The 26,226-nt window shown below is 42.5% G+C and overlaps 1 protein-coding gene across 1 annotated transcript in view; it reads left to right on the top strand.

The window, feature by feature from the left end:
- Nucleotides 1-26,226, top strand: part of ryr2a (ryanodine receptor 2a (cardiac)) — a 471,729-nt gene that overhangs the window by 216,141 nt on the left and 229,362 nt on the right. Inside the window, exons 31-33 of the mRNA XM_067988444.1 lie at nucleotides 2,735-2,909; nucleotides 23,831-24,039; nucleotides 25,341-25,693. Of these exons, the coding sequence (XP_067844545.1) occupies nucleotides 2,735-2,909; nucleotides 23,831-24,039; nucleotides 25,341-25,693 (737 nt within the window). The remainder of the gene's footprint in view (nucleotides 1-2,734; nucleotides 2,910-23,830; nucleotides 24,040-25,340; nucleotides 25,694-26,226) is intronic.

Here is a 26,226-nt window from a genome sequence, read left to right on the forward strand (position 1 = left end):
ATTACGAGGCGAGATTACACAAACTAGGGTTGTATTCCCTGGAATTTAGAAGATTAAAGGGTGATTTGATTGAAGTTTTCAAGATATTAAGTGGAACTGATAGGGTAGATAGAGAGTAACTATTTCTGCTGGTTGGGGAGTCTAGGACTGGGGGACATAGCCTAAAAACTAGAGCCAGGACTTTCAGGAGTGAAGTTAGGAAATACTTCTACACGCAAAGGGTGGTAGAAGTTTGGAACTCTCTTCCGCAAACGGCAGTTGGTGCTAGCTCAGTTGTTAATTTTAAATCTGAGATTGATAGATTTTTGTTAACCAAAGGTATTAAGGGATATGGGGCAAAGCCGGGTATATGGAGTTAGGTCACAGATCAACTATGATCTGAATGGCAGAACAGGCTCGAGGGGCTAAATGGCCTACCCCTGTTCCTATCTTCCTATGTCCTATGTCCTATGTTCCTAAAAAGATAAAACTCGCTTTTTTGGGGGGAAAACTTTATGCCCATCAAAGTGATGAATAACTTTGGTGCTGGGGAATGAGAAGTGTCACCCAGTTTAGCATGAAGAATTGCCAGGTCAGATACAGCACAGCCTGTAAAGCTTGCTCTACTCCACCCAAGCAATCAATCTGCCTTACCCTTATCTCAGGAGAGTATCCCCTAATGCTTGAGTGTTTTTTTTTTCCATTGCCCCAAACCAATAGTCCTTAGAACCATAAAAGTTTACTGCACGGAAAGAGATCATTCAGTCTACTGAGGGGCGATTTTCAACTGCTGGCCACCCGTTTCCGGCATAAGGAACTGGCAGCAAGCAGAGGAAAATCGGGGGCTACTTCGGTCATCTTTCAAGCCCCCCCAAGGAAATTTTCAGGCAGGCCTGTAAATAGGTGCACAGCACTCCCGCCAGTTTTGGGTGGGAGGCTGTTTAATTATGCAAATTGAGGTTGCATTCCTCTGTAGAACTCCTATTGCAATTTTGAAGTACAAATGGGCAGATTGTGCCAGGTGGTGAGTGGGCTAACCAGCAGCTGTTAAAGGGATTGGTTATGGCCGCTTCAGAAAATGGCTTCAAAACCTTTTTCTCTTCGTTTTCTGGGGCCAGCAGGAGTGCTCCTCTTGGCTCCGTAAAATTACAGCAGCCCACTGCCAGCCTGTGTTTGTCCCCTTCTGGACTGGTTCCCTGCGGCCGCCCCCCCCCCCACCCCCTCCAAAAGTCTGCCTGCAGGAGCCAGCTGATCTCCCACAACCTGCAAGCTGCAGTGGACCACCTGTTTGGCACCCACAACTTGACAGCCACATTCGAGCGAAGCCTGGACCTGAAAATGATGCGGACCTTCTGATACTGGCTTTGGCCGGCCAGCGCGGCTTCCCCGCCAACTCCGCGCCTGTTTTGGGCGCATGTTTAAAATCGGCCCCATTGTGTCTATACTGGCTCTTTACTACAGCAATCCAAAACTAATCCTGCCAACTCTGTATCTTTGCTTCAAATATTTATCCAATATTCCCCTTAAAAGATGCAATGGTCTCTGCCTCGACTGATGCCTGCAGCAGAGCATTCCATGCTCCAACAACCTGCTGTGTAAAGAAGTTTCTCCTAATCTCTCTAATTATTCTTTTAGTGACAATTTAAAATTGATCACTGACTCCCTAACCAGAGGAAATGGTCTTTCCCTATTCACCCTATCAAAATCCATCATAATTTTAACTATTAAATCTTCTCTTAGCCATCTCTACTGCACTGGAAATAGTCCCAATCTCACTTTATAATGACAGCTGCCCTACCCTGGCATCATCTAGGAGTGAATTTATGCTGTAATATCCTTTCTGTAACGGAGCACCCAAAATTGCACACAATACTGTGCCCTAACCAGTGACGTGTACAATTGGCCCCTCTGGGTGAGATTGTCATTTTTGTGCCAATTAATGCCAACTGACTCGAAGTTTGTAGTGGGGGCTCCTGCCCACTAGAAACCTAATTGAGATTGTCCAGATGCTTTTCATATTGGAGCCTTATATCCAGCAGGGACTCATTTGACGTTGTAAAACTGATTCAAACTCGGGCTCCAAAGGTGAAAGTACAGTGTACTAATGTACAGAACCATGCAATTTCCCTATAAACTAACCTTTGAGAAGTTGATCTCAGGCAACTTGACCTCAAGTCTCTACCAATGGGTGTTCTTGAACCAGATAATAAGAGGTGTGCAAGAACAGCCCAGAAGTGACTTGTGCTTTGGTATTTTTCCCCTCCCTACCTGTGAGGAAATGTCAGACCTCCGCAATACGCCTTTGTCTCATAGCATGGCTAAGATTAGAAACTCTCTTTGTGGGAGAATTGCAGCAGTGATCCCACATCGTCCAACTCAGTGATACAGTACATTTAAAAGCACCAACTCACTGTGCGATCAAGCCAAGTAAGATGGCTTTTACAGAGAAGAGCAAGTACCCACCACAAAGCAGATGTCTTCCTTAATTTTAATTAATAAGAAAAATGTACCATTTGGCCCATCCTATATTGTATCATGCTAAAACATCGCCAAAAATAATGGAGTTTAATGCAAAAGAAAATGCTAATTCTTTGTATAGAATTTCTCCAATGAATTGCTACCATGTTTATCCAGTGAATGATTGGACAATGACAGAATATGTACAGATTGAATTCTGTTCTGCTTAACATTAAACATGCAGCAGTTGCACTGATTTGTTCACCTTGTAATCGTTTGCACATGATGTATGCTGCAGGCACAACGGTGGCACCAGGGTAACGAGCACTTTGGCCGTTCCTGGCAGGTAGGGGATGTAGTCGGCTGCCTGGTCGACATGAATGAGTACACCATGACATTCACTCTGAACGGGGAGGTTCTGCTGGATGATTCGGGCTCAGAACTTGCATTCAAGGACTTTGAAGTTGCAGATGGTAAGCAGGAACTAATGTGTGTTTTAGAAAACAGTCTTACCATTAGTACATGTTACTTTAAAAAAAATGAAATAGTTGGAAATAAATGTTAATCGACTGCCTCATCCTGTTGCACATCTTTGAGAACTATTAGTCTTACTTCAATACTGGGTAAAATAATGGAATTGATTCCTAATATCAGGTATATTCTTGAGGAGTACCTGTACTATAATCTAATGTACAGCAGTCAACCTGGATTTGGATGGGGAAGATCCTAGCTGACCAACCCCCTTGATTTTTTTTGAGTAAATTGCATTCTAAATAAAAGCCCTACGATATGATGTACCTAGACTCTATAATATGGGATGAAATTACTCAACATTTGAAGAAAGAGGAGTTAATCAGTTCAGGCAGTACAGATGTCTAAAAGGCAGATTGTACTTGACCAGAATTCTTCGAAGAAGTAAGAAAGAAGATTGGTAAGGAAAATGAAATGGATATGGTTTGTCTGGATTTTTGAAAAGTATTTGATAAGGTACCATACAAGAGATTCCTGACAAAGATAAATGGTATTGTAATTAAAAGGAAGGTGGCCATATGGGTGGAGCAGTGGTTGGAGGGCAGAATGTAAAGGATAGGGATAAAGGGAAGTTTCTTGGTCTGGAGAGATGTGATGGGTGTTTTGAAGTTTTGCTGACATGACTTTTTAAAGTTAGTCTTGAGAAATCAAGATGTGGAGATGTCGGTGATGGACTGGGGTTGACAATTGTAAACAATTTTACAACACCAAGTTATAGTCCAGCAATTTTATTTTAAATTCACAAGCTTTCGGAGGCTTCCTCCTTCGTCAGGTGAACGAGGCTTCCTCCTTCGTCAGGTGAACGATGTTCACATCGTTCACCTGACGAAGGAGGAAGCCTCCGAAAGCTTGTGAATTTAAAATAAAATTGCTGGACTATAACTTGGTGTTGTAAAATTGTTTACAATTGAGAAATCAAGATCTTGGTAACCCACTAACTCACCGTGGCATCGATAGGTTGTATCAATGGATTAGTGAACTAACTAGTCTTGACCTTTTAAAAATAAAAATTCTAATACTGCAACTTACTTGACGGATACTTCTTACAATCACATTGGTTTGTTGAAGTCTGGAGGTGCTGTGTAAATCCCCTGATTTAATGTTTTACCAGTTTTTCTCTTAGAATTAAAAACATGTTGAAGTTAAAGCCCCGATTTTAATTTGGAGTGGGAATCAGGAGTGGTTGGGCCCAAGTGGGTGGCAATCTGTCCAGCCCTTCCCGGAGCACGAGGCTCAGGAGATTTTAACTCCTGTGCCTCATTTAAATTTCCTGATGCTGACTCCTGTCCGAAGCCAGCGGAGATGACGTGAAGGCCGGCAGGTGGGAGTGGGAAATCGTGTGGCTGCAGACCACTGCCGGAGACTAAGAACAGCTCTCGGCAAGGTAAGTGAGCGGGAAAGGGGGGTCCGGGTCAATCCCAGCCGGAAAGGGGGGACAGGGAAGCCCAGGGCAGAGGAGGCTCAAGGTTCCTGCCCCTCCTGGGCCACAAGGAGCCTCTCAAAAATTTAGAAATTAATAGATAGAATTACATAAAAATTACAGAAATATTTACCTGACCTGATACTGCTTGCCACCAGATTTTGCTGGTGACTTACAGACTGCACGTTTCGCACATCTGAGTTTAAATTGGTGTCAGGGTCCCAGTGATGTCATCAGACTCTGACATTTCAATATTTATGTTGCCCCCTTCATGCTCCCAAAAACCCAGGCATTAAAATGTTCGGGGTGAGGGAGAGGGGATTTGGGATTGCTGCGGGAACGTGGCGTCTTCCGCCCAGCTTCCATTTGAACCCCCCCCTGCCCCCCCGCCTCTCCCACATCATTCCCACCGGACGGGCAAGGTTAAAATTGACCCTGTATTACTCCTCTGAGCCATGAATCAACAGTTTTTCTGCGACATAATTACTTCATCTTGAATCATAAAATGTATCCAGTGGAGAATAATTGAATTTGAGAACATGTTGTAGTCTGAGTGTTTTGTTGATAGTGCTGCTCGTAGCATCTGATTTATGCTGTTTTATATTCATGACATGCCCTTCAGCTGCTAACACAGCGGACAGCCTGAAGAGGATGAGAGGAAGAGCAGGTAGAGAACCTGCTGTGTCCTACGAAATCAGATGTAATAATAGACTCTGAGAAATTAACTTGTACGGGCTCCCGAGATATTGGTTTTTAAGTACACAATGCACCACCAGTTCCAAAAGTCTAACAAGGTTAATAATACATTAGCCACTGCTGTAATACCACATTACAGAACTAACTGATTCACATATTTTATCACATTCAGTAAAGTCGCTAAGCATTTTGATTTATGAATTTTCTCTTCTGACTGAGCACAGTGTTGCTGTTTTCAAGAGAAGCTCACTAATGGATGTCACTTTTCATACGTTCAACAGGAGGGATTTAATTCTATTTAAATCCAGTTAAATTATTAGCACCTGAAAGCAGAGTGTAACAGCCCTATATGTATGACCTTAATTATTCTGTCTCCAGACTGATGAATGACATTGTTTAAATTTAGTCTCTGTTCCACCTCCTCAGTTATTGATGTTATCTTTATCATAGTAACTACAGCACAGGAGGAGGCCATTTGGCCCGTCATGCCTCTGCCGGCTCTTGAGCTATCGAATTAGTCCCATTCCCCTGCTCTTTCCCCACAGCCCTGTAAACATTTTTCCCTTCAAGTATTTATCTAATTTCCTTTTGAAAGTTACTATTGAATCTGCTTCCACCACCCTTTCAGGCAGTGCATTCCAGATCATTACAACTCGCTGCGTAAAAAAATGTTTCCTACATCGCCTCTGGCTCTTTTGCCAATCACCTGAAATCTGTGGTCACTGGAAACAGTTCCTCCTTATTTACTCTGTCAAAACCTGTTCATGATTTTGAACCCCTCTATAAAATCTCCCCTTAACCTTCTCTGCTCGAAGAAGAACAACCCCATCTTCTCCAGTCTCTCCACATAAGTCCCTCATCCCTGGTACCATTCTAGTAAATCTCTTCTGTACTTTCTCTAAGGCTTTGACATCCTTCCTAAAGTGTGGTGCTCAGAATTGAACACAATACTCCAGCTGAGGCCTAATCAGTGTTTTATAAAGGTTCAACATAACTTCCTTGCTTTTGTACTCTATGCCTCTATTAATAAAGCCCAGGATCCCATATGCTTTCTTAACAGCCTTCTCAACTTGTCCTGCTACCTTCAAAGATTTGTGTATGTGCACCCTCTGTTCTTGAGATCTCTCTGTTCTTGCACCCACTTTAAAATTGTACCATTTAGTTTATATTGCCTCTCCTCGTTCCTCCTACCAAAATGCATCACTTCACACTTCTCTGTGTTAAATTTCATTTGCCATGTATCTACCCATTTCACCAGTCTGTCTCTGTCCTCCTGAAGTCTGTTACTATCCTCTACATTTCCGAGTTTCGTGTCACCTGCAAACTTTGAAATTATACCCTCTATACCCAAGTCCAGGTCATTAATATATATCAAAAAGAGCAGTGGTCCTAATACTGACCCCTGGGGAACACTTCTCTCCAGTCTGAAAAACATCCGTTCTCTGCTTTCTGTCCCTGATCCAATTTGTATCCATGCTGCCACTGTCCCTTTAATCCCATGGGCTTTAATTTTGCTAACAAGTCTATTATGTGTACTTTATCAAAAACGTTTTGAAAGTCCAAATACATATCAACTGCAATACCCTCGTCAACCCTCTCCATTACTTCATCAAAGAGCTCAATTAAATTAGTCAAATACGATTTTCCATTAACAAATCAGTGCTGACTTTCATTTATTCACCCATACTTTTCCAAGTGCCAATTAATTTTGTCCCGGATTATTGTTTCTAAAAGCTTCCCACCACTGATGTAAGGCTGACTGGCCTGTAATTGCCAGGTTTATTCCCCTTCCCTTTTTTGAACAGGGATGTAACATTTACAATCTCTGTTCCACCTCCTCAGCTATTGATGTTATCCTTCTGGTATAGATGGCGGAAACATAGCTTTATTTAAATAGTTGTGAGAAAGAAGTATTTTGGCTGAAATAAGTTTCAAACCCAGCCCTCCAAGATCCACTCCAAGTATGAACCTTTTACTTTATGTGGAGACACATAAGTGGGAAAAAAATCAGTAAAGAATGCACTATACTTTTGTGTCATTACCGGAATTTCATCTGTTTATTAGGATGGGAATGGCACCTTCAGAACAAAGAAACCATTTCTACTGAGTCATTGGGGGTGATTTTATTGCCCAAGAACAGATGGGTTGGGGAGGGTGGGGGTTGAAAATAGTTGTTTTTTTGGGTCGCAACCGCAACCTGGCTTTATTTCTGGATTTAACATTGGCTGGTAAAATTACAGGCTTCCCAAAGTCCGAAAACTTTGCGGTTGCGACCCAAAAAACAGCTATTTTCAACTCCCACCCGCCCCCCAACCTACCCATTCTTGGGGTTTAAAATCACCCCCATTATTTCAGTGTGTGAAAAGGAGCAATTTCTTGTCATTAAAGGACATTTAGGCAGTTTTTGACAGGCTACTTCTTTACAGCATGGGGAAATTGTGCTTTTATACAGTTTTTTATACAGCTATGGTATATACCAATGATTTAGACTTAAATGCAGGGGGCGCGATTAAGAAGTTTGCAGATAATACAAAAATTGGCCACGTGGTTGATAGTGAGGAAGAAAGCTGTAGACCGCAGGAAGATATCAATCGACTGGTCAGATGGGCAGAAAAGCGGCAAATGGAATTCAATCCTGAGAAGTGTGAAGTAGTGCAATTGGGGAGGGCAAACAAGGCAAGGGAATACACAATAAATGGTAGGATACTGAGAAGTGTAGAGGAACAGAGGGACCTTGGAGTGCATGTCCACAGATCCCTGAAGGCAGCAGGACGGGTAGATAAGGTGGTTAAGAAGGCATACGGGATACTTTCCTTTATTAGCCAAGGCGTGGAATATAAGAGCAGGGAGTTTTGCTAGAACTATATAAAACACCAGTTAGGCCACAGCTAGAGTACTGCGTACCGTCTGGTCACCACATTACAGGAAAGATGTGATTGCACTAGAGAGGGTACAGAGGAGATTTATGAGGATGTTGCCAGGACTAGAGAATTTTAGCTATGAGAAAAGATTGGATAGGCTGGGGTTATTTTCTTTGGAACGGAGGAGGCTGAGGGGCGATTTAATTGAGGTGTATAAAATTATGAGGAGCCCAGATAGAGTGGCTAGGAAGGACCTATTTCCCTTAGCAGAGAGGTCAATAACTAGGAGGCATAGATTTAAAGTAATTGGTAGAAGGACTGGAGGGGAGTTGAGGAGAGAATTTTTCACCCAGAGGGTGGTGGGAGTTTGGAACTCACTTCCTGAGAGGGTGGTAGTGGCAAAAACCCTCTTCACATTCAAAAATTACTTGGATATGCACTTGAAGTGCCATAACCTACAAGGCTACGGGCCAAGAGGGATTAGGCTGGATAGGTCTTTTTCGGCCAGCACAGACACAATGGGCCAAATGGCCTCCTTCTGTGCTGTAAATTTCTATGATTCCATGATTCTAAAATTCTTACAGAAATAGCTCCAGTGATGGGTCAATTGGTAAACTTGCTTCCTGGAATGGAACTGAGCCACAAAGACCAGTAAGATCCCAGTTTTGATTTTTGGCCTGGGTAGTGTTAGTGATCTTAACTGTTTCTCCTATTCACTTTCCCTTTCATTCTGTGCCATTTTGTTTTGTGTGTGTCTTTCTCACGCCTTTTAACTGTCACACTTAGCCATTTTCACACTCATTTACTCTTTTAATGCCTTTTCACTGCCTCGTTGAGCTGATCTTCATATATTATTCACTAGTTTTCACCTCCTTCTGTCTTTTTATTAAGGCTTTTTGTAGACTATCAAACCCATGAACTGACTCTGTGTGACAGGAATAAACATCCCTGACTGTTGACTTTTACTTGTTCTCCCCTCTTTTTTTTGCAGTCCTATAAAGTGTCTTACTTATCTTCTCGTTTCCAGTTCCAATGTAGTTCTACACTCGAAATGTTAAACTATCTCTTCTCTTTTCAGGTGCTAATTGGCCTGCTGTATTTTTCCAGCATTTTCTGTTTTTATTTCAGATTTTCAGCATTTCATATCTGATCAGAACTGCAGTGTCAGTAGGAGTGTTACAATTGGCTTTAGCATGCCTAAAGTGTGTGAGTGTGTGTGTTTAAGAAAGTAGGGAGAAAATTGGAGGCGCAGAAAATGTTTTTGTTGTTGTGAAACATGACAGAATGTGTTGGAGCAGTGTAATCGAAGGCTGGTACACCACGAGCTGTTACATTAATAATTCACCCCCTTAGTGATGCAGCACAAATAAATGTATTGAGCAGAATAGGGTGAGTGATAGAGTGATTGTAGCAATAGATGATTAGGAATATCCTGAAATCTGAAGCATTTATATTTATAATACAAAAGAAAATGTTGTCCTCTTTGTATATTTCCTAACTGTCACAAATAATGAATATTTGTTGTGTTTTATTTTCTGGTGTTGATAGCCAGTTAAACCAGTAGAGTTTCCATATTGGCATTGCTGCAGAAACCAGATTCATCCTAATTCCGAACTGCGCTGAAGATTGTGACATACTTTCATGTGTCCTTCTATAAAGTCAGTTTAGTTTCTGCTCGGGGACTTAATCAGTTTGTTTGTTTTAAGCAGCTTATTGCATCAGAATGACAGGTTTTGCTGACCTGGCTATATGATAATAACAACAACAACTTCTGTAGCGCCTTTAACGTAGTAAAACGCCCCAAGGTGCTTTAAACTGCTGAGCAGCTTTTTTTAAAATTCATTCATGGGATGTAGGCGTCGCTGGCAAGGCCAGCATTTATTGCCCATCCCTAATTGCTCTTGAGAAGGTGGTGGTGAGCCGCCTTCTTGAACTGCTGCAGTCCGTGTGGTGAAGGTTCTCCCACAGTGCTGTTAGGTAGGGAGTTCCAGGATTTTGACCCAGCGATGATAAAGGAACGGCAATATATTTCCAAGTTGGGATGGTGTGTGACTTGGGGGGAACCTGCAGGTGGTATTGTTCCCATGTGCCTGCTGCCCTTGTCCTTGTAGGTGGTAGAGGTAGTGGGTTTGGGAGGTGCTGTCGAAGAAGCCTTGGCGAGCTGCTGCAGTGCATCCTGTGGATGGTACACACTGCAGCCACTGTGCGCCGGTGGTGAAGGGAGTGAATGTTTAGGGTGGTGGATGGGGTGCCAATCAAGCGGGCTGCTTTGTCCTGGATGGTGTTGAGCTTCTTGAGTGTTGTTGGAGCTGCACTCATCCAGGCAAGTGGAGAGTATTCCATCACACTCCTGACTTGTGCCTTGTAGATGGTGGAAAGGCTTTGGGGAGTCAGGAGGTGAGTCACTCGCCGCAGAATACCCAGTCTCTGACCTGCTCTCGTAGCCACAGTTTTTATGTGGCTGGTCCAGTTAAGTTTCTGGTCAATGGTGACCCCCAGGATGTTGATGGTGGGGGATTTGGCGATGGTAATGCCGTTGAATGTCAAGGGGAGGTGGTTAGACTCTCTCTTGTTGGAGATGGTCATTGCCTGGCACTTGTCTGGCACGATTGTTACTTGCCACTTATCAGCCCATGCCTGGATGTTGACAAGGTCTTGCTGCATGCAGGCACGGACTGTTTCATTATCTGAGGGGTTGCGAATGGAACTGAACACTGTGCAATTATCAGCAAACATTCCCACATCCTTCCCCAAATGGGTTTTTATGACAATGCAGTCGTTTCATGGCCACCATTACTGATGCTAGTTTATTTTATTCCAGAATTTTATTTAATTAGTTAAATTTAAATTCGCCAGCTGCCGTGGCAGGATTTGAATTTATGACTCTGGATTATTAGTCCAGGCCTTTGGATTATAGTCCAGTAACATAACCACTATGCTACCGTACCCTGGCGGAGACCATTTGAATTTCGAGCCGCTGTGTCACCAGCAGCGGTTCATAGATAGATTGAATTTCTCGGCCAAAATGTTTCTTTCCAGTTTGAATTTTCTCCCCAATCACATTTCAGCTAAATGAATTCTGTTCGATACAGTGACCATGACAGTTGCTTATGCACTCTGCTATGAGTTATAACATTTATCATATAAAAAAAATAGAAAAGGAAGCTCTCAGGAGCCACTGTGTAAATGTCCCCTCCCCACCAACAATGCATCAAAGCCTGTTTGCTGGAAATGACCTGTCTGCGCAGGAGTGCAACTCTCCTTCCCCCCAAAAACCCCAGCATGTATAAGGGGGTCCAGTGCAGTCTTTGGCTCAGTGTCAGTTTTTGTCTGATTACACTCCTGTGAAGCACCTTGGGACATTTTACTATGTTAAAGGCACTATATAAATGCAAGTTGTTGTTGACTTGGCTGGGACTGTGTCTCGACAGCACTAATACCAGCAACGCCAAAATCAGAGCGAGACCATGGTAACTACTACTCTTTGCTCTGTCTCAGTTCTGGTCCAGGTCAGTCCAGCCACGCCTGTGACCATTCACTCAAAACCAGCCAAAAGGGGCGACTTCACACTTTGTGTTTGTCTCCTTACCAACCTAACCTGGCCCAGCCTGGCTGACCCCTGAAACATGAGACCTATATTCTACAGACTGGAAACACTGACCAACTTCTCCTTCTCCTCATATTTTGACTGACTGTTGAGCAGCTTCCATTGAATATTTTTAATTCTTTCTTTTGAGTCCGCGTCATTGAATGTTTAATTCATTTTCTGTCATTGATACTTATTTAATATATTTATATATATTTAAAAAGATCGAGGCTCTCCTGTGGTCTTCACTCATTACCTAGTCCCTCCTGTTCTCTCCACTTGCTCCCCAGTCCCTCTATGTTAGCTATTCCTTCGACAACATGTGCTCTTGCTCAGTGCTTCCAGGCCTACAAGTTGTTGCAGGTTTCTCTCCGTCCTTGATTACTCCTTCCTCAGTTCATCCCCCTTGCTCCCTATGGATGAGCTCCTCAGCGTCCACTCTGCACCCACCAGCCTTCCTGACCCCAAACCTCACTCCGTCCTGGGCCCCCGTTTCTCTCTTAACTATCTGTATTACGATGGATGGATGATAGGTGCTGAGTGCCTCTGCCATTTATACTGATCTGCAAAGCAAACCTTCTTGGAGTGCTTCAGCAAAGGGGGCATTGGAGTTGAGACCAGAATTGAGGTGGACACCAGCTCTTCTCTAGCCTTTTGCAAACTCACTTCCTAATCTTCCAAGAAAATTGTTTTAAAAACAGATTAGCCAGGTGGTATTGTAGGCAGGATCAGATGATGCTCCTAAGCTGCAGTTGGAACATGCAGCAGAGAACAAGGCTATTCATCCCATTGTGTCTGTGTCAGCTCTTTGTAAAAAAGCTCTCCAATTAGTCCCACTCTCCTGTTCTCATACTCTCCTGTTCTTTCCTGCAAATTTGTCCTTTTCAAGTATACAATTCCCTTTTGAAAATTGCTATTGAATCTGCTTCCACCACCCTTTCAGGCAGTGCATTCCAGATCATAACAACTAGCTGTGTATAAAAGTTTTCCTCATGTCGCCTTTGGTTCTTTTGCTAATCATCTGAAATCTGTGTCCTCTGGTTCTCGACCCTTCTGCCAATGGGAACAGTTTCTCTTTATTTACTTTATCTAAACCCGTCATGATCTTGAACACTTCTATCAAATCTCCCCTTAACCTGCTCTGCTCTAAGGAGAACAACTCCAGTTTCTCCAGTCTATCCATGTAACTGAAGTCCCTCATCCCTAGAACCATTCTAGTAAATCTTTTCTGCACCCTCTCTAAGGCTTTCACATCTTTCCTAAAGTGCGGTGCCCGGAATTGGATACAGCACTCCAGTTGTGGCCGAACCAGATTTTTATAAAGGTTCAACATAACTTCCTTGCTTTCGTACTCTATGCTCTATTTATAAAGCCCAGGATCCTGTAAACTTTCGTGACCGCTTTCTCAACCTATCCTGCCACCTTCAAACACTTGTGCGCATATACCCCCAGGCCTCTCTGTTCCTGCACCCCCTTTAGAATTGTACCATTTAGTTTATATTGCCTCTTCTCGTTCTTCCTGCCAAAATGTATCACTTCGCACTTCTCTGCGTTAAATTTCATCTGCCATGTGTCCCCCATTCCACCATTCCCCTTGAAGTCTATTATTATCCTCCTCACTATTTACTACACTTCCAAGTTTTGTGTCATCTGCATATTTTGAAATTGAATCCTGTACACCCATGTCCAAGTCATTAATATATATATCATAAAAAGCAGCGATCCTAGTACCGACCCCTGGGGAACACCACTGTATATCTTTCTCCAGCCCGAAAAACAACCGTTCACCACTACTCTCTGTTTCCTGTCACTTAGCCAATTTTGTATCCATGCTGCCACTGCCCCTTTTATTCCATGGGCTTAAATTTTGCTGACAAGCCTATTATGTGGCACTTTATCAAGCGCCTTTTGAAAATTCATATACACAACATCATCAACCACATTGCCCTCATCAACCCTCTCTGTTACCTCGTTAAAAAATTCAATCAAGTTAGTTAAACACGATTTGCCTTTCACAAATCCATGCTGGGTTTCCTTTATTAATTCATACTTGTCCAAGTGCCAATTAATTTTGTCCCAGATTATCTTTTCTAAAAGCTTCCCCACCACTGAGGTTAAACTGACTGGCCTGTAGAGTCATAGAGTCATAGAAGTTGCCAGGTTTATCCTTACATTCTTTTTTGAACAAGGGTGTAACATTTGCAATTCTCCAGTCCTCTGGCACCACCCCCGTATCTAAGGAGGATTGGAAGATTATGGCCAGCATCTCTGCAATTTCCACCCTTACTTCCCTCAGCAACCTAGGATGCATCCCATCCGGACCAGATGACTTATCTACTTTAAGTACAGCCAGCCTTTCTAGTACCTCCTCTTCATCAATTTTTAGCCCATTCAGTATCTCGACTACCTCCTTTTTTACTGTGACTTTGGCAGCATCATCTTCCTTGGAAAAGGCAGGTGCAAAGTACTCATTTAGTACCTCAGCCATGCCCTCTGCCTCCATGCGTAGACCTCCCTTTTGGGCGCTAATCGGCCCCACACCTCCTCTTACTACCTGTTTACTATTTATATGCCTATAGAAGACTTTTGGATTCCCTTTTATGTTAGCCGCCAGCCTATTCTCAGACTCTCTTTTTACCTTTCTTATTTCCTTTTTCGCTTCTCCTCTGTACTTTCTATATTCAGCCTAGTTCTCACTTGTATTATCAACCTGACATCTGCCATACGCCCCCTTTTTCTGCTTCATCTTACTCTCTCTCTCTTTCGTCATCCAAGGAGCTCTGGCTTTGGTTGCCCTACGGTTCTTCCTCGTGGAAATGTACCGAGACTGTACCTGAACCACCTCCTCTTTAAAGGCCGCTCATTGTTCAATTACAGTTTCGCCTCCCAATCTTTGACTCCAATTGACCCGGGCCAGATCCGTTCTCAACCCACTGAAATTGGCCCTCCTCCAATTAAGTATTTTTACTCTACATTGCTCCTTCTCTTTTTCGATAACTAATCTAAACCTTACGATACTATGATCACTGATCGCTAAATGTTCCCCCACTGACACTTGCTCCACTTGACCCACTTCATTCCCCAGAACCAGATCCAGCAATGCCTCTTTCCTCGTTGATCATACTGATCAAGAAAGTTCTCCTGAACACACTTCAGAAGTGTCTCCCCCTCGCTGCCCTTTACACTATTACTATCCCAGTCTATATTAGGATAGTTGAAGTCCCCCATTCTCACTACTCTATAGTTCTTGTACCTCTCTGTAATTTCCCTGCAAATTTGCTCCTTTTTTTTGTTCGTTCATGGGATGTGGGCGTCACTGGCGAGATCAGCATTTATTGCCCATCCCTAATTGCCCTTGAGAAGGTGGTGGTGAGCCGCCTTCTTGAACCGCTGCAGTCCGTGTGGTGAAGGTTCTCCCATAGTGCTGTTAGGAAGGGAGTTCCAGGATTTTGATATATTTCCAAGTCCGGATAGTGTGTGACTTGGAGGGGAATGTGCAGGTGGTGTTGTTCCCATGTGCCTGCTGCTGTTGTCCTTCTAGGTGGTAGAGGTCGCGGGTTTGGGAGTTGCTGTCGAAGAAGCCTTGGCGAATTGCTGCAGTGCATCCTGTGGATGGTACACACTGCAGCCACAGTGCACCGGTGTTGAAGGGAGTGAATGTTGAGGGTGGTGGATGGGGTGCCAATCAAGCGGGCTGCTTTGTCCTGGATGGTGTCGAGCTTCTTGAGTGTTGTTGGAGCTGCAATCATCCAGGCAAGTGGAGAATATTCCATCACACTCCTGACTTGTGCCTTGTAGATGGTGGAAAGGCTTTGGGGAGTCAGGAGGTGAGTCACTTGCCGCAGAATACCCAGCCTCTGACCTGCTCTTGTAGCCACAGTATTTATATGGCTGGTCCAGTTAAGTTTCTGGTCAGTGGTGACCCCAAGGATGTTGATGGTGGGGATTCGGCGATGGTAATGCCGTTGAATGTCAAGGGGAGGTGGTTAGACTCTCTCTTGTTGGAGATGGTCATTGCCTGGTACATGTCTGGCAATACCTATATATCCTTCCCACTAGTTGGTGGCCTATAGAATATACTCAGTAGTGTAATGGCATCTCTATTGTTTCTTAACTCTAACCAAATAGATTCTGTCCTTGGACATCCTCTTTCTTCAGCGTTGCAACATTCTCCTTAATCAATACTGCCAATCCCCTCCTTTTTTTCCTTCCCTATCTTTTCTGAACACCTTATATCCAGTAATATTTAGTACCCAATCCTGCCCTTTTTTGAGCCAGGTCTCCGTTATCGCCATTACATCATATTCCCATGCGGCTTTTTGCGCCTGCAGCTCACCAACCTTATTTACCATTTCCGTGTGTTTACACACATGCACTCTAAACCTTTCTTAGACCTTCTTATATTCTCTCTTAGTCTGATCCCACCTAATACTGTACTATTTCTTACTCTAGTGCTATCTGTCTCTCCCAATCCTTTGTGCACCTTGTTTCTCCTTTCTAATGCTACAGTAAGAGAGAAAAAAAGAGAAAGTCAGAAAGAGTTGAAGTTCAACAAATAGCAAAAATAATTAGAGTGGGAGATGAACAGAGACACTTACAAGAAATGAGGGAAAGAAATTTTATTTTTTGTGCATGAGCAACATCAGAAGAGGTCAGTTAATGGTGATGAATGTATTGCAGACTGTCACCAGCAGATTCTGGTGTACTGGTAGAAAGTGCCCAGAGTGAATTTTTAAACCCCTCAGTGATCTAATTAGCAGCGACCGACAAATCGACATTGTGGAGTATATAAAACTGTGAATAATTCAAGAGCAAAGTATAATTATATATCCTGCTAAACCCTTGAATGAACAGGATGTGAACATGACTGAATTGTCAATGTACACCTTCAAAATAGCAATTAAGAAAAAAACCACTATTGATTGATTTTCAGCACTTGGAGTCGTGAAGCTTATCAATAATGATTGGGGTGAGCAGGGCAGAGTGAGAAAATTCACTGTTTCCAATCCCCAGTGTGTTCAGTCTGTTCGTGGTAGTTTAATACCGCTACAAGGGATGACAGGGTTAGTTGAAGTAAGGTAGGAGGAGGCTCGTGTGGAGCATATACGTCGACATAGACCTGTTGTGCCGAATGGCCTGTTTCTGTGCTGTAAAATTCTATGTAATTCCATGCAAGATGGTTCAATCTGTTCACCCTTAGATTGCTTCTAGTTTCTGGACCAATCCTTTTTTTAAGTTTGCACATCATGGTGCAGAATTGTTGCAATGAATCTACTCAAATTTCAGGAATAGCTTATTTCTGTGATATTAACTTTATGAAACTATGATACACAGTTAAAATACAATTTTAAATAAGAATAAAAAAAATTCCATCTGTTTGACTTGTTTTCTTTTCCTCCTTTCTTTTTGGTTGCTTATTCTCTTTTTCTCTCATTTTTATTATGTTTATTTTAATCCTGGGCGGACTTCCTGTTTTGACATGGTTTTATGCAGCAAGAAATCTAGCTGCTCACTTTTATGATCACATGTATCAATCTCCATCATTCGGACTTTCAATAAGCTGAAAATCAGCCTCTGAAGCCAGTTTTCATGGAATCATAGAATCATAGAAAGTTATGGCACAGCAGGAGGTCATTCGGCCCATCGTGTCCGTGTCGGCCGATAAAGAGCTATCCAGCTTAATCCCACTTTCCAGGACTTGGTCCATAGCCCTGTAGGGTACGGCACTTCAAGTACACATTCAAGTACTTTCTAAATAAGTTGAGGGTTTCTGCCTCTACCACCCTTTCATGCAGTGAGTTCCAGACCCCCACCACCCTCTGGGTGAAATAATTTCTCCTCAGCTCCCCTCCAATCCTTCTACCAATTATTGTAAATCTATGGTCACTGGTCATTGCTATGGTCTGTGGTTATTACTGGTCACTGACTCCTCTGCTAAGGGAAATAGCTCCTCCCTATCCACTGTATCTAGTCCCGTCATAATTATATATACCTCAATTAAATTTCCCCAAAGCAAACAACACCAGCCTATCCAATCTTTTCTCATAGCTAAAATTCTCCAGCCCTTGCAACATCCTCGTAAATCTCCTCTGTACTCTCTCTAGTGCAATCACATCTTTTCTGTAATGTGACCAGAATTGTACACGGTACTCAAGCTTTGGCGGTTCTGGTGTAATCTCCCTGCTCTTATATTCTATGCCTTGGCTAATAAAGGAAAGTATCCTGTATGCCTTTTTAACCACCTTATCTACCAGTCCTGCTACCTTCAGAGATCTGTGGACATGCATTCCAAGGTCCCTTTGTTCCTCTACACCTCACAGTATGCTCCCTTTTATTGTGTACTCCCTTGCCTTGTTTGCCCTCCCCAAATGCATTACCTCATACTTCTCTGGATTGAATTCCATTTGCCACTTTTCTGCCCGCCTGACCAGTCCATTGATATCTTCCTGCAGTCTACAGCTTCCTCCTCACTATCAACCACACGGCCAATTTTTGTATCATCTGCAAACTTCTTGATCAAACCCCCCCACATTCAAGTCCAAATCATTAATATATACCACAAAAAGCAAGGGACCCCAGTACTGAGCCTTGTGGAACCCCACTGGAAACAGCCTTCCAGTCGCAGAAACACCTGCTTCCTGCCACTGAGCCAATTTTGGATCTAACTAGCCACTTTCCCTTGGATCCCATGGGCCTTTACTTTTCTGACCAGTCTGCCATGCTTGTCAAAAGCCTTGCTAAAATCCATGTACACTACATTAAATGCGTTACCCTCACCGAGCCTCCTTGTTACCTTCTCAAAAAATTCAATCAAGTTAGTCAGACACGACCTTCCCGTAACAAATCCATGCTGACTGTCCTTGATTAACCCTTGCCTTTTTAAATGACAATTCATGCAGTCCCTCAGAATTTATTCCAATAATTTGCCCACCACTGAGGTTAGACTATCTGGCCTATAATTACTCAGTCCATCTTTTTCTTTTCAAACAATGAAAGCGTAACTTTTTAGAAATAACTTCTACCGTCAAAATGGATGCTGAGAGCCTGCAGTATGAAGAAATTTAAGGGAAAAAAGAGATACAAAATTATAGATATAAATTAGATCAAGTCAGAAAAAAAATGAAATTAACTTTTTTAAAAAAATGAAGAGATGGACTGGAATAGGAGAGCAGCAGGTTATGATATTTCAGGTGTGTAATCTTCACCAGAACTGATTATTGAAAGTTAGACATGCATATTAGCAAGTTTGGAAGAAATGAGGATAAAAGGGGAACAGGATAGGGTCAATGGGGCAGTAATCGCTTGGAGTGGTGAACTAACAACGCTCGCCGCTCCACAGATTTATACTAACCCTCAAACTTACCGTGGTCTTTTCTTCGGCCACTTCCTCGAATAGGAAGCGAGAAGAGCTCAGCGTCAGTTCAGGTGAAGCTAGGACCCTGGGAAAAGCGAGAGGATAGATCTCTCCCTGCGACCAATCAGACCGCAGCATTTTTGACAGCTGCCTCTGCAGGTTTGGAATGTTAAACCAGGAAGTGAAAGGTAGAACATTTTAAATTAGTGTAAAAACAGTTTTAGAAAGCGAAAAAAAGAGGATGACAAATAATTGAATTAAATAAAAGAGACAGAAGGGAAATGTTAAAAATTTTTTTTTAAACATTTTAACTTTTTTTAATATCCAAAAACTATTAAAATTTTATAAATGCGAAGGGTTCAAGGATTTCATTTCCACATTCACCTGAGGAAGGAGGAAGCCTCCGAAAGCTTGTGAATTTCAAATAAAATTGTTGGACTATAACTTGGTGTTGTAAAATTGTTTACAATCATTAAAATAAGGAGTAATGAGACTCCATATTTTTAAAAGTTAGTTTTTAGTTTTTTGGCAATCATTAAAACTTACTGCGCTGTTAAAACTTAGTTTAGACCTGTATTTTTAAGCATACTTGTTTTGTGGCATAATTAGCTACTTTCCAGCTGGACACATAAGCAGGTTTGCACTTTTTCAATGATTTCTCTGACTGCAGCATGCTATGTCCCTTTAATTTGAAGCTGTCATATCGCCAGCGAACCACTCGGAGCAAGTTCTGAGCTCTCCGTTATTTGCCAAGCGATTTCTGCCCCGTTAAATACGCTGATCACAGAGAGGGTGTTGATGTGACCTTAAATTGTTCATTGAAAACTCTTATGTGACGTGATATAGGTATCTCCGCATCATCTCACTGATTATCTTTTATACCAGCTGTTTTCTATTAAGTAGTTTGCAGGTCATTTTATCCATTAACAGCCTTGCTGTGATTTGTGTGTCTGATGATTCTCTCTCCCATCCCCTATCCCTTTTCTTCATTTTTCCCCAACCCTAGTAAAGATGACTTTTTATCTTTCAGCCTTTAGTTCTGATGAAGGATACACACAGGAAATGCCATAACCTGTCCTTTCCAACACTTTCTGTACGTTATCCTCACATGAATCGCTTCACAGTAGTTTTAATGAACCTAATACTTTTTTTTAAATTGGCAATGTGCATGGACAGAAAGTTATAGTCCAACAATTTTTATTTGAAATCTACAAGCTTTCGGAGGCTTCCTCCTTCGTCAGGTAAACATTTACCTGACGAAGGAGGAAGCCTCCGAAAGCTTGTAGATTTCAAATAAAAATTGTTGGACTATAACTTGGTGTTGTAAAATTGTTTACAATTGTCAACCCCAGTCCATCACCGGCATCTCCACATCATGGACAGAAAGGCATTGGCCTAGAAACTGGTTTGCGTGGCCTGCCTGTAGGAACCAGGAAGTATGGGAGGGGGCTGAGCGGGAGCAAGCAAAGGCCTTCGACACTGCAGTGGAGCTGGGAGGAGCTGGAGCTGGAGTGCCTCCTCCCAGCTCCACTGCAGTACTTTTTAACAAACTTACCTTTTTGGTGGTCCCTTCAAGGACTGCTGGTTTGGCTGCACGTAGACCATGTTTTCCTGAACGCAGCCGGCACCGGTGCAGTTTTGCAAAGGGGGCCTCAAAAATAGCGTGAGGCCCTTTATTCGATTATGCAAAGGGCCTAACGCCTGTTTCAGGCACGGGCCCAAGATGCCACTTTTTCTGCCTTTACCGTATGGTGGTTGGCGCACATCTGGTGCGGAATGCGCGCCTACATGCTGCCCACCATATCAGATGCTTAGGCGCCCATTTTACACCTGTAAAACAGGGACGGCATCAACCAATTTCTAGGCTGAATGCCCCATTTGCCATATTGTACGATAAGCTTACTTGGGTTGTAGCAGTTGCTAAGCAGCTGACTCAGAACTGGAGACTAAGTCACATAACCAGACTGTTAAGAGAAGCAAGGGAGGAAATAGCGGAGGCTCTGACCATCATTTTCCAATCCTCCCTGGCTGCAGGTGTGGTGCCGGAGGATTGGAGGACTGCTAACAAAGAGGGTTGATGAGGGTAGCGTGTTTGATGTAGTGTACATGGATTTTAGCAAGGCTTTTGACAAGGTCCCACATGGCAGACTGGTCAAAAAAGTAAAAGCCCAAGGGAAAGTGGCTAGTTAGATCCAAAATTGGCTCAGTGGCAGGAAGCAAAGGGTAATGGTTGATGGGTGTTTTTGTGACTGGAAGGCTGTTTCCAGTGGGGTCCCGCAAGGCTCAGTACTAGGTCTCTTGCTTTTTGTGGTATATATTAATGATTTGGACTTGAATGTGGGCGGCTGGATCAAGAAGTTTGCAGATGATACAAAAATTGGCCGTGTGGTTGATAGTGAGGAGGAAAGCTGTAGACTGCAGGAAGATATCAATGGACTGGTCAGGTGGACAGAAAAGTGGCAAATGGAATTCAATCCAGAGAAATGTGAGGTAATGCATTTGGGGAGGGCAAACAAGACAAGGGAGTACACAATAAATGGGATTATACCGTGAGGTGTAGAGGGATAAAGGGACCTAGGAGTGCATGTCCACAGATCCTCGAAGGTAGCAGGACAGCTAGATAAGGTGGTTACAAAGGCATATGGGATACTTTCCTTTATTAGCCAAGGCATAAAATATAAGAGCAAGGGGGTTATGCTAGACCTGTATAAAACATTGGTTAGGCCACAGCTTGAGTATTGCGTACAGTTCTGGTCACCACATTACAGGAAGGATGTGATTGCACTAGAGAGGGTACAGAGGAGATTTACGAAGATGTTGCCAGGGCTGGAGAATTTTAGCTATGAGAAAAGATTGGATAAGCTGGGGCTGTTTTCTATGGAACAAAGGAGGGGCAATTTAATTGAGGTGCATAAAATTATGAGGGGCCTAGGTAGAGTAGATCAGAAGGACCTATTTCCCTTAGCAGAGGAGTCAGTGACCAAGGGGCATAGATTTAAAGTAATTGTTCGAAGGATTAGAAGGGAGCTGAGGAGAAATTATTTCACCCAGAGGGTGGTGGGGGTCTGGAACTCACTGCATGAAAGGGTGGTAGAGGCAGAAACCCTTAACTCATTTAAAAAGTACTTGGATGAGCATTTGAAGTGCCGTAACCTACAGGGCTATGGACTAAGTGCTGGAAAATGGGATTAAGCCAGATAGGTCGTCTTCGGCCGGCACAGACACGTTGGGCTGAATGGCCTCCTTCTGTGCCGTAACTTTCTATGATTCTGTGATAACATCAAAGATAGATTTTTTAAAAAATCATCTCGTGCTGAACTTCTCTGTTCTATAGGAGATATATATCTGAAGCTCCTGGTGGTCCGCTGGCAGATATCTGTGCTGTCTGGTGGTCCTGGTGGATTCAGGAAGGCCAATTGTGCTTGACACAGGTCTGTTACAGGGGCAACCTTCTGTTTCACAAACTTTTGGACAGATAAAGCTACAACCTCCTACCTGCAAAACATAAACTCTTGTCTCACTGATCTAACAAAATATATGACCGAGTAAAAATATGCTTTGCTTGAAGTATGTAGCTCTTGTCTCATTTTAGAGCCCAACCTGTTCATGGTTAGGCTGTTAAAATGTTTTTCAATCCATCCACTTAAGTACTTAATTCATTTTCATCCACATTTTAATCATCTGTTCAACAAATCCTCACATGCACTTGTTCAATCAGTCATAGGGACCAATAATATGATCCATGGCAAAAAGCACTGTGAGGCCCCTATGATGGATTAGAAAAATGCATATGAGACTTACTCAGTACCCAATGTGCACTGTGCCTTATAGTGCAGATCCCAAGAGCTGTTGGCGCATAGAAGCCGGCACACATTGCACAAGGCCCATTAAGGCTTCCATACCTATGCAAATGAGAGGCAAGCCTAGACAGCTCTTGACAAGTCTACTCAAGACGTTCAGTGCCCATTCGTGATAGGTTTTTGCAGGCCTCCCTTGAAGCACCTTTCTGTGCACAACCTCTTGCACCTTGGCCTCCAATGATCAATCTGTAATTTATTAAAAAAATAATCAGGCACTGTGTTAAGGGCAGCCAGCAGCTCATTAACTGACTTTGGTGTTGTCCCAGTGTATCATGCAGTATGTGCTGGGAGCACTTTTGAAGTACTTAAATTAGCTGACCTTGAATTATGGAGCAAGATCAACTTGCAGCCCCACAGGCATAGCCAGTGTAAATATGTAGCAGTTCTGAAGCTGCTGCACTGGTAATGCTTTGTAGGACCTATAGAATCATATTGTTACTAAATGTACAGGAAAACATCCAAAGAAATTCAAACTTAGAAATTGTTCACAATTTGTAACATAATGGTAAGTTTAATCATGATAGTCATTGCAGCATAGTTACATGTATCCATTCCATAATTTCTCCCATGTTTTATGATAATGTAGTTAGCTGTGTAATTGACAAAGGAAGTACTGAGAGAGTGTCTGAACTCAGAACAGATGAATGTAGAAGACGGTATAATAAAAAGCATTTACATTACTTTGATGAAAGGTCAATGACCTGAAACGTTAACTCTGTTTCTCTCTCCACAGATGCTGCCTGACCTGCTGTGTGTATCCAGCATTTTCTGTTTTTATTTCAGATTTCCAGAATCCACAGGAATTTTGCTTTTGTTCACATTATTGTGAGCCGTTTTAAACACAAAGTTGTAATTTTGACTTCTGGTGATAGTGTAAAACAGGCAAAGTCAATGGAAATGAAAGTCAGGAGGGATGTATAACGGGCAGCTGATCTGATATGTCCAGTTTTACGCTGTCACCCGAAGTCAAAATTACCCCCAAGTTGTCTTGTGCCCTTTTTTCACTACAGTTAGTAAATGAGTGTCTTACAATAGTGCGAGTGCCACAATAATGTATTTCTGTCACTTTTTTCCTTTTTTCCACAGGGTTTATTCCAGTGTGTAGCTTGGGGCTCTCACAAGTTGGCAGGATGAACTTTGGGAACGACGTTGGTACACTGAAGTATTTTACTATTTGTGGGCTACAGGAAGGTTATGAGCCTTTTGCTGTGAACATGAACAGGGACATCACAATGTGGTTTAGCAAACGGCTGCCTCAGTTTGTACCTGTACCACCAAACCATGACCACGTCGAGGTAGGGCAGAAAGCATCCAGGTTTAGTCTCAGGTTAAAGAGGGAATTTCATTGTCACTAAGAAATGGGAAAGGGTCAGAACAATTGCTTGCCATTTTTGCTTATTTAACGCCATGCACAAGTAACAAAATGACAAGTTTCAAACCGAATGCATCGCACATTGATTAGGTTTGAATACTAATGGTTCCCCTTCAAAAGGTTCAACATGTACCTGATGTCTTTACATTGGGTAGTTGATTCTTGTAACACCCGGGGAAAGTTCAGTGATCCTGCACTCACAGTGGGGAGCGACACTTGAAAGGAAAATCTGGGTTGCATGATTGTAATCCCGTCTCCGATTTGTATTTCCTTCTAATGCAGCTTTCTCAATGGGAATGCTGGATTGCTGAATCCTAGACCTATATGTGTTGTATAGTAACATAATTGAATCCACAACCTGATATCAGTAAACCACTGTGAATATTCAGATTGTTTGTTACCAAATCCCACTTTATCTCATTAAATTTTCTGTGTGTATGAGCATAGCGAAGAAATATCTTGCATTTATATAGAGATTTATCACATCCCTCAGGCCATCCCAGGTTTCACATCCAGTGAATTATTTTGAAGTGCAGTGATTGTTGTTGTGTTGGTATACGTTGCAGCCATCTTGCACACAGCAAGATCCCAACACTGAGCACTGAGATGAATGATCAATGAATCTATTTGGTCACATTGGTTGAGGAAACAATATTGGTTAGAACACCAGGAAAACTCATGTTTTTCTTCAAATAGTACCAAGGGGTATTTTACATCCACCTGAACAGACATGGCCTTTGTTTAATGTCTCATCCAACAGATAGCATTTATGACAACACGGCACACCCTCACTACTACACTGAAGTATCAGCCTAGATTATGTACTCATTTCTGGAGTGGGATTTGAAACCACCACCTTCTGACTCACAAATGTAAATGCTACCAGTTGAGCCAAGCTGACAACACATGCAAATGTCAGCTGCAGGTCCCATTATTGTAAAATCTTTAGGGCCAATTCTGCACTCCCAGGTTATAAGGTTATTTAAATAAAATGTCGGTCCAGATATTTCTGACCTGGCATTTGTAAGAAAAGCTCCAAATAACGTGTCTAATGTGGGCTTTTATTTTAAGCAAATGCCATTTTGGTTTGCTACAGAATGCCTGATTAGATATTTATAGATGTGTTTGTTATCAGTGTCGATGATTCTTTGTTTTGCACTTTGTAATTAATATGCTGAAATTAGGAATAAATTTGCTGACCCTTGTGTGGCATTTATGTGCCAGGTGACGAGAATAGATGGCACTGTCGATAGCTCGCCCTGTTTGAAGGTCATACAAAGGTCATTTGGATCTCAAAACAGCAACTCAGACATTGTTTTCTATCGACTGAGCATGCCCATCGAATGTGCAGAAGTGTTCTCCAAAATGCCTATTGGTGGTCTGGCAAATACCAATATCCTACCTCAGAAAAACGAAATTGAGGACTATGATGCAGATTCTGATTTTGAAGTTCTGATGAAAACGGCACATGGACATCTAGCTTCAGCCACATCAGAAAAAGAGAAAGAAAGTGTCAAAGCAGAATTCAACAACCATAAGGATTATAATCAGGAAAAGCCTTCTCGTCTAAAACAGAGGTGAGTGGCTGCTTTGGTAGGTGCTGTTTTCATTTTCAGAGTAGTGCGTTTGTACCTTTCACCTTTGGAAGCTGAGTTTGAATCTTTCCAAAGTGGTAGGACGAAAGTCCTACTTTTTCTAATGATTACCAGAGATTAAACAGACAACGTTTCATAAGTTATCTCTGAAGAGAACTGGAACTTGGTGCTACAGGAAATAACTGAAGTTGTTTAGAATATTGTCTGGGATGGATCTTACACTATGGGCCAGCAGCAAGATCTTATAAATGTGGGTTCCAATTTTCCGCTCAGTTATTGCCATGACCAAAAAGTTGGGCATTAAATGGCCAACTTACATCTGTATGCAAAACTACTCTTTTGCAGTGGGAGGGGACACAAGAATTTAAAAGTGACAAATGTGCTAAAATGAGGCATGCTTAGTGGTTCTATTTTAGTTTGTTGCTTGGAGGATGGACCTATTTAGTTCAACAGATTTTTTTTAATGTGGGCTGATAATAGTTCTTTTTCTCTTTCTGGATGCATTTCCAGATGGG

The sequence above is a fragment of the Heptranchias perlo genome, chromosome 8 (genome assembly GCF_035084215.1).
Source record: "Heptranchias perlo isolate sHepPer1 chromosome 8, sHepPer1.hap1, whole genome shotgun sequence".
Taxonomy (NCBI): domain Eukaryota; kingdom Metazoa; phylum Chordata; class Chondrichthyes; order Hexanchiformes; family Hexanchidae; genus Heptranchias; species Heptranchias perlo.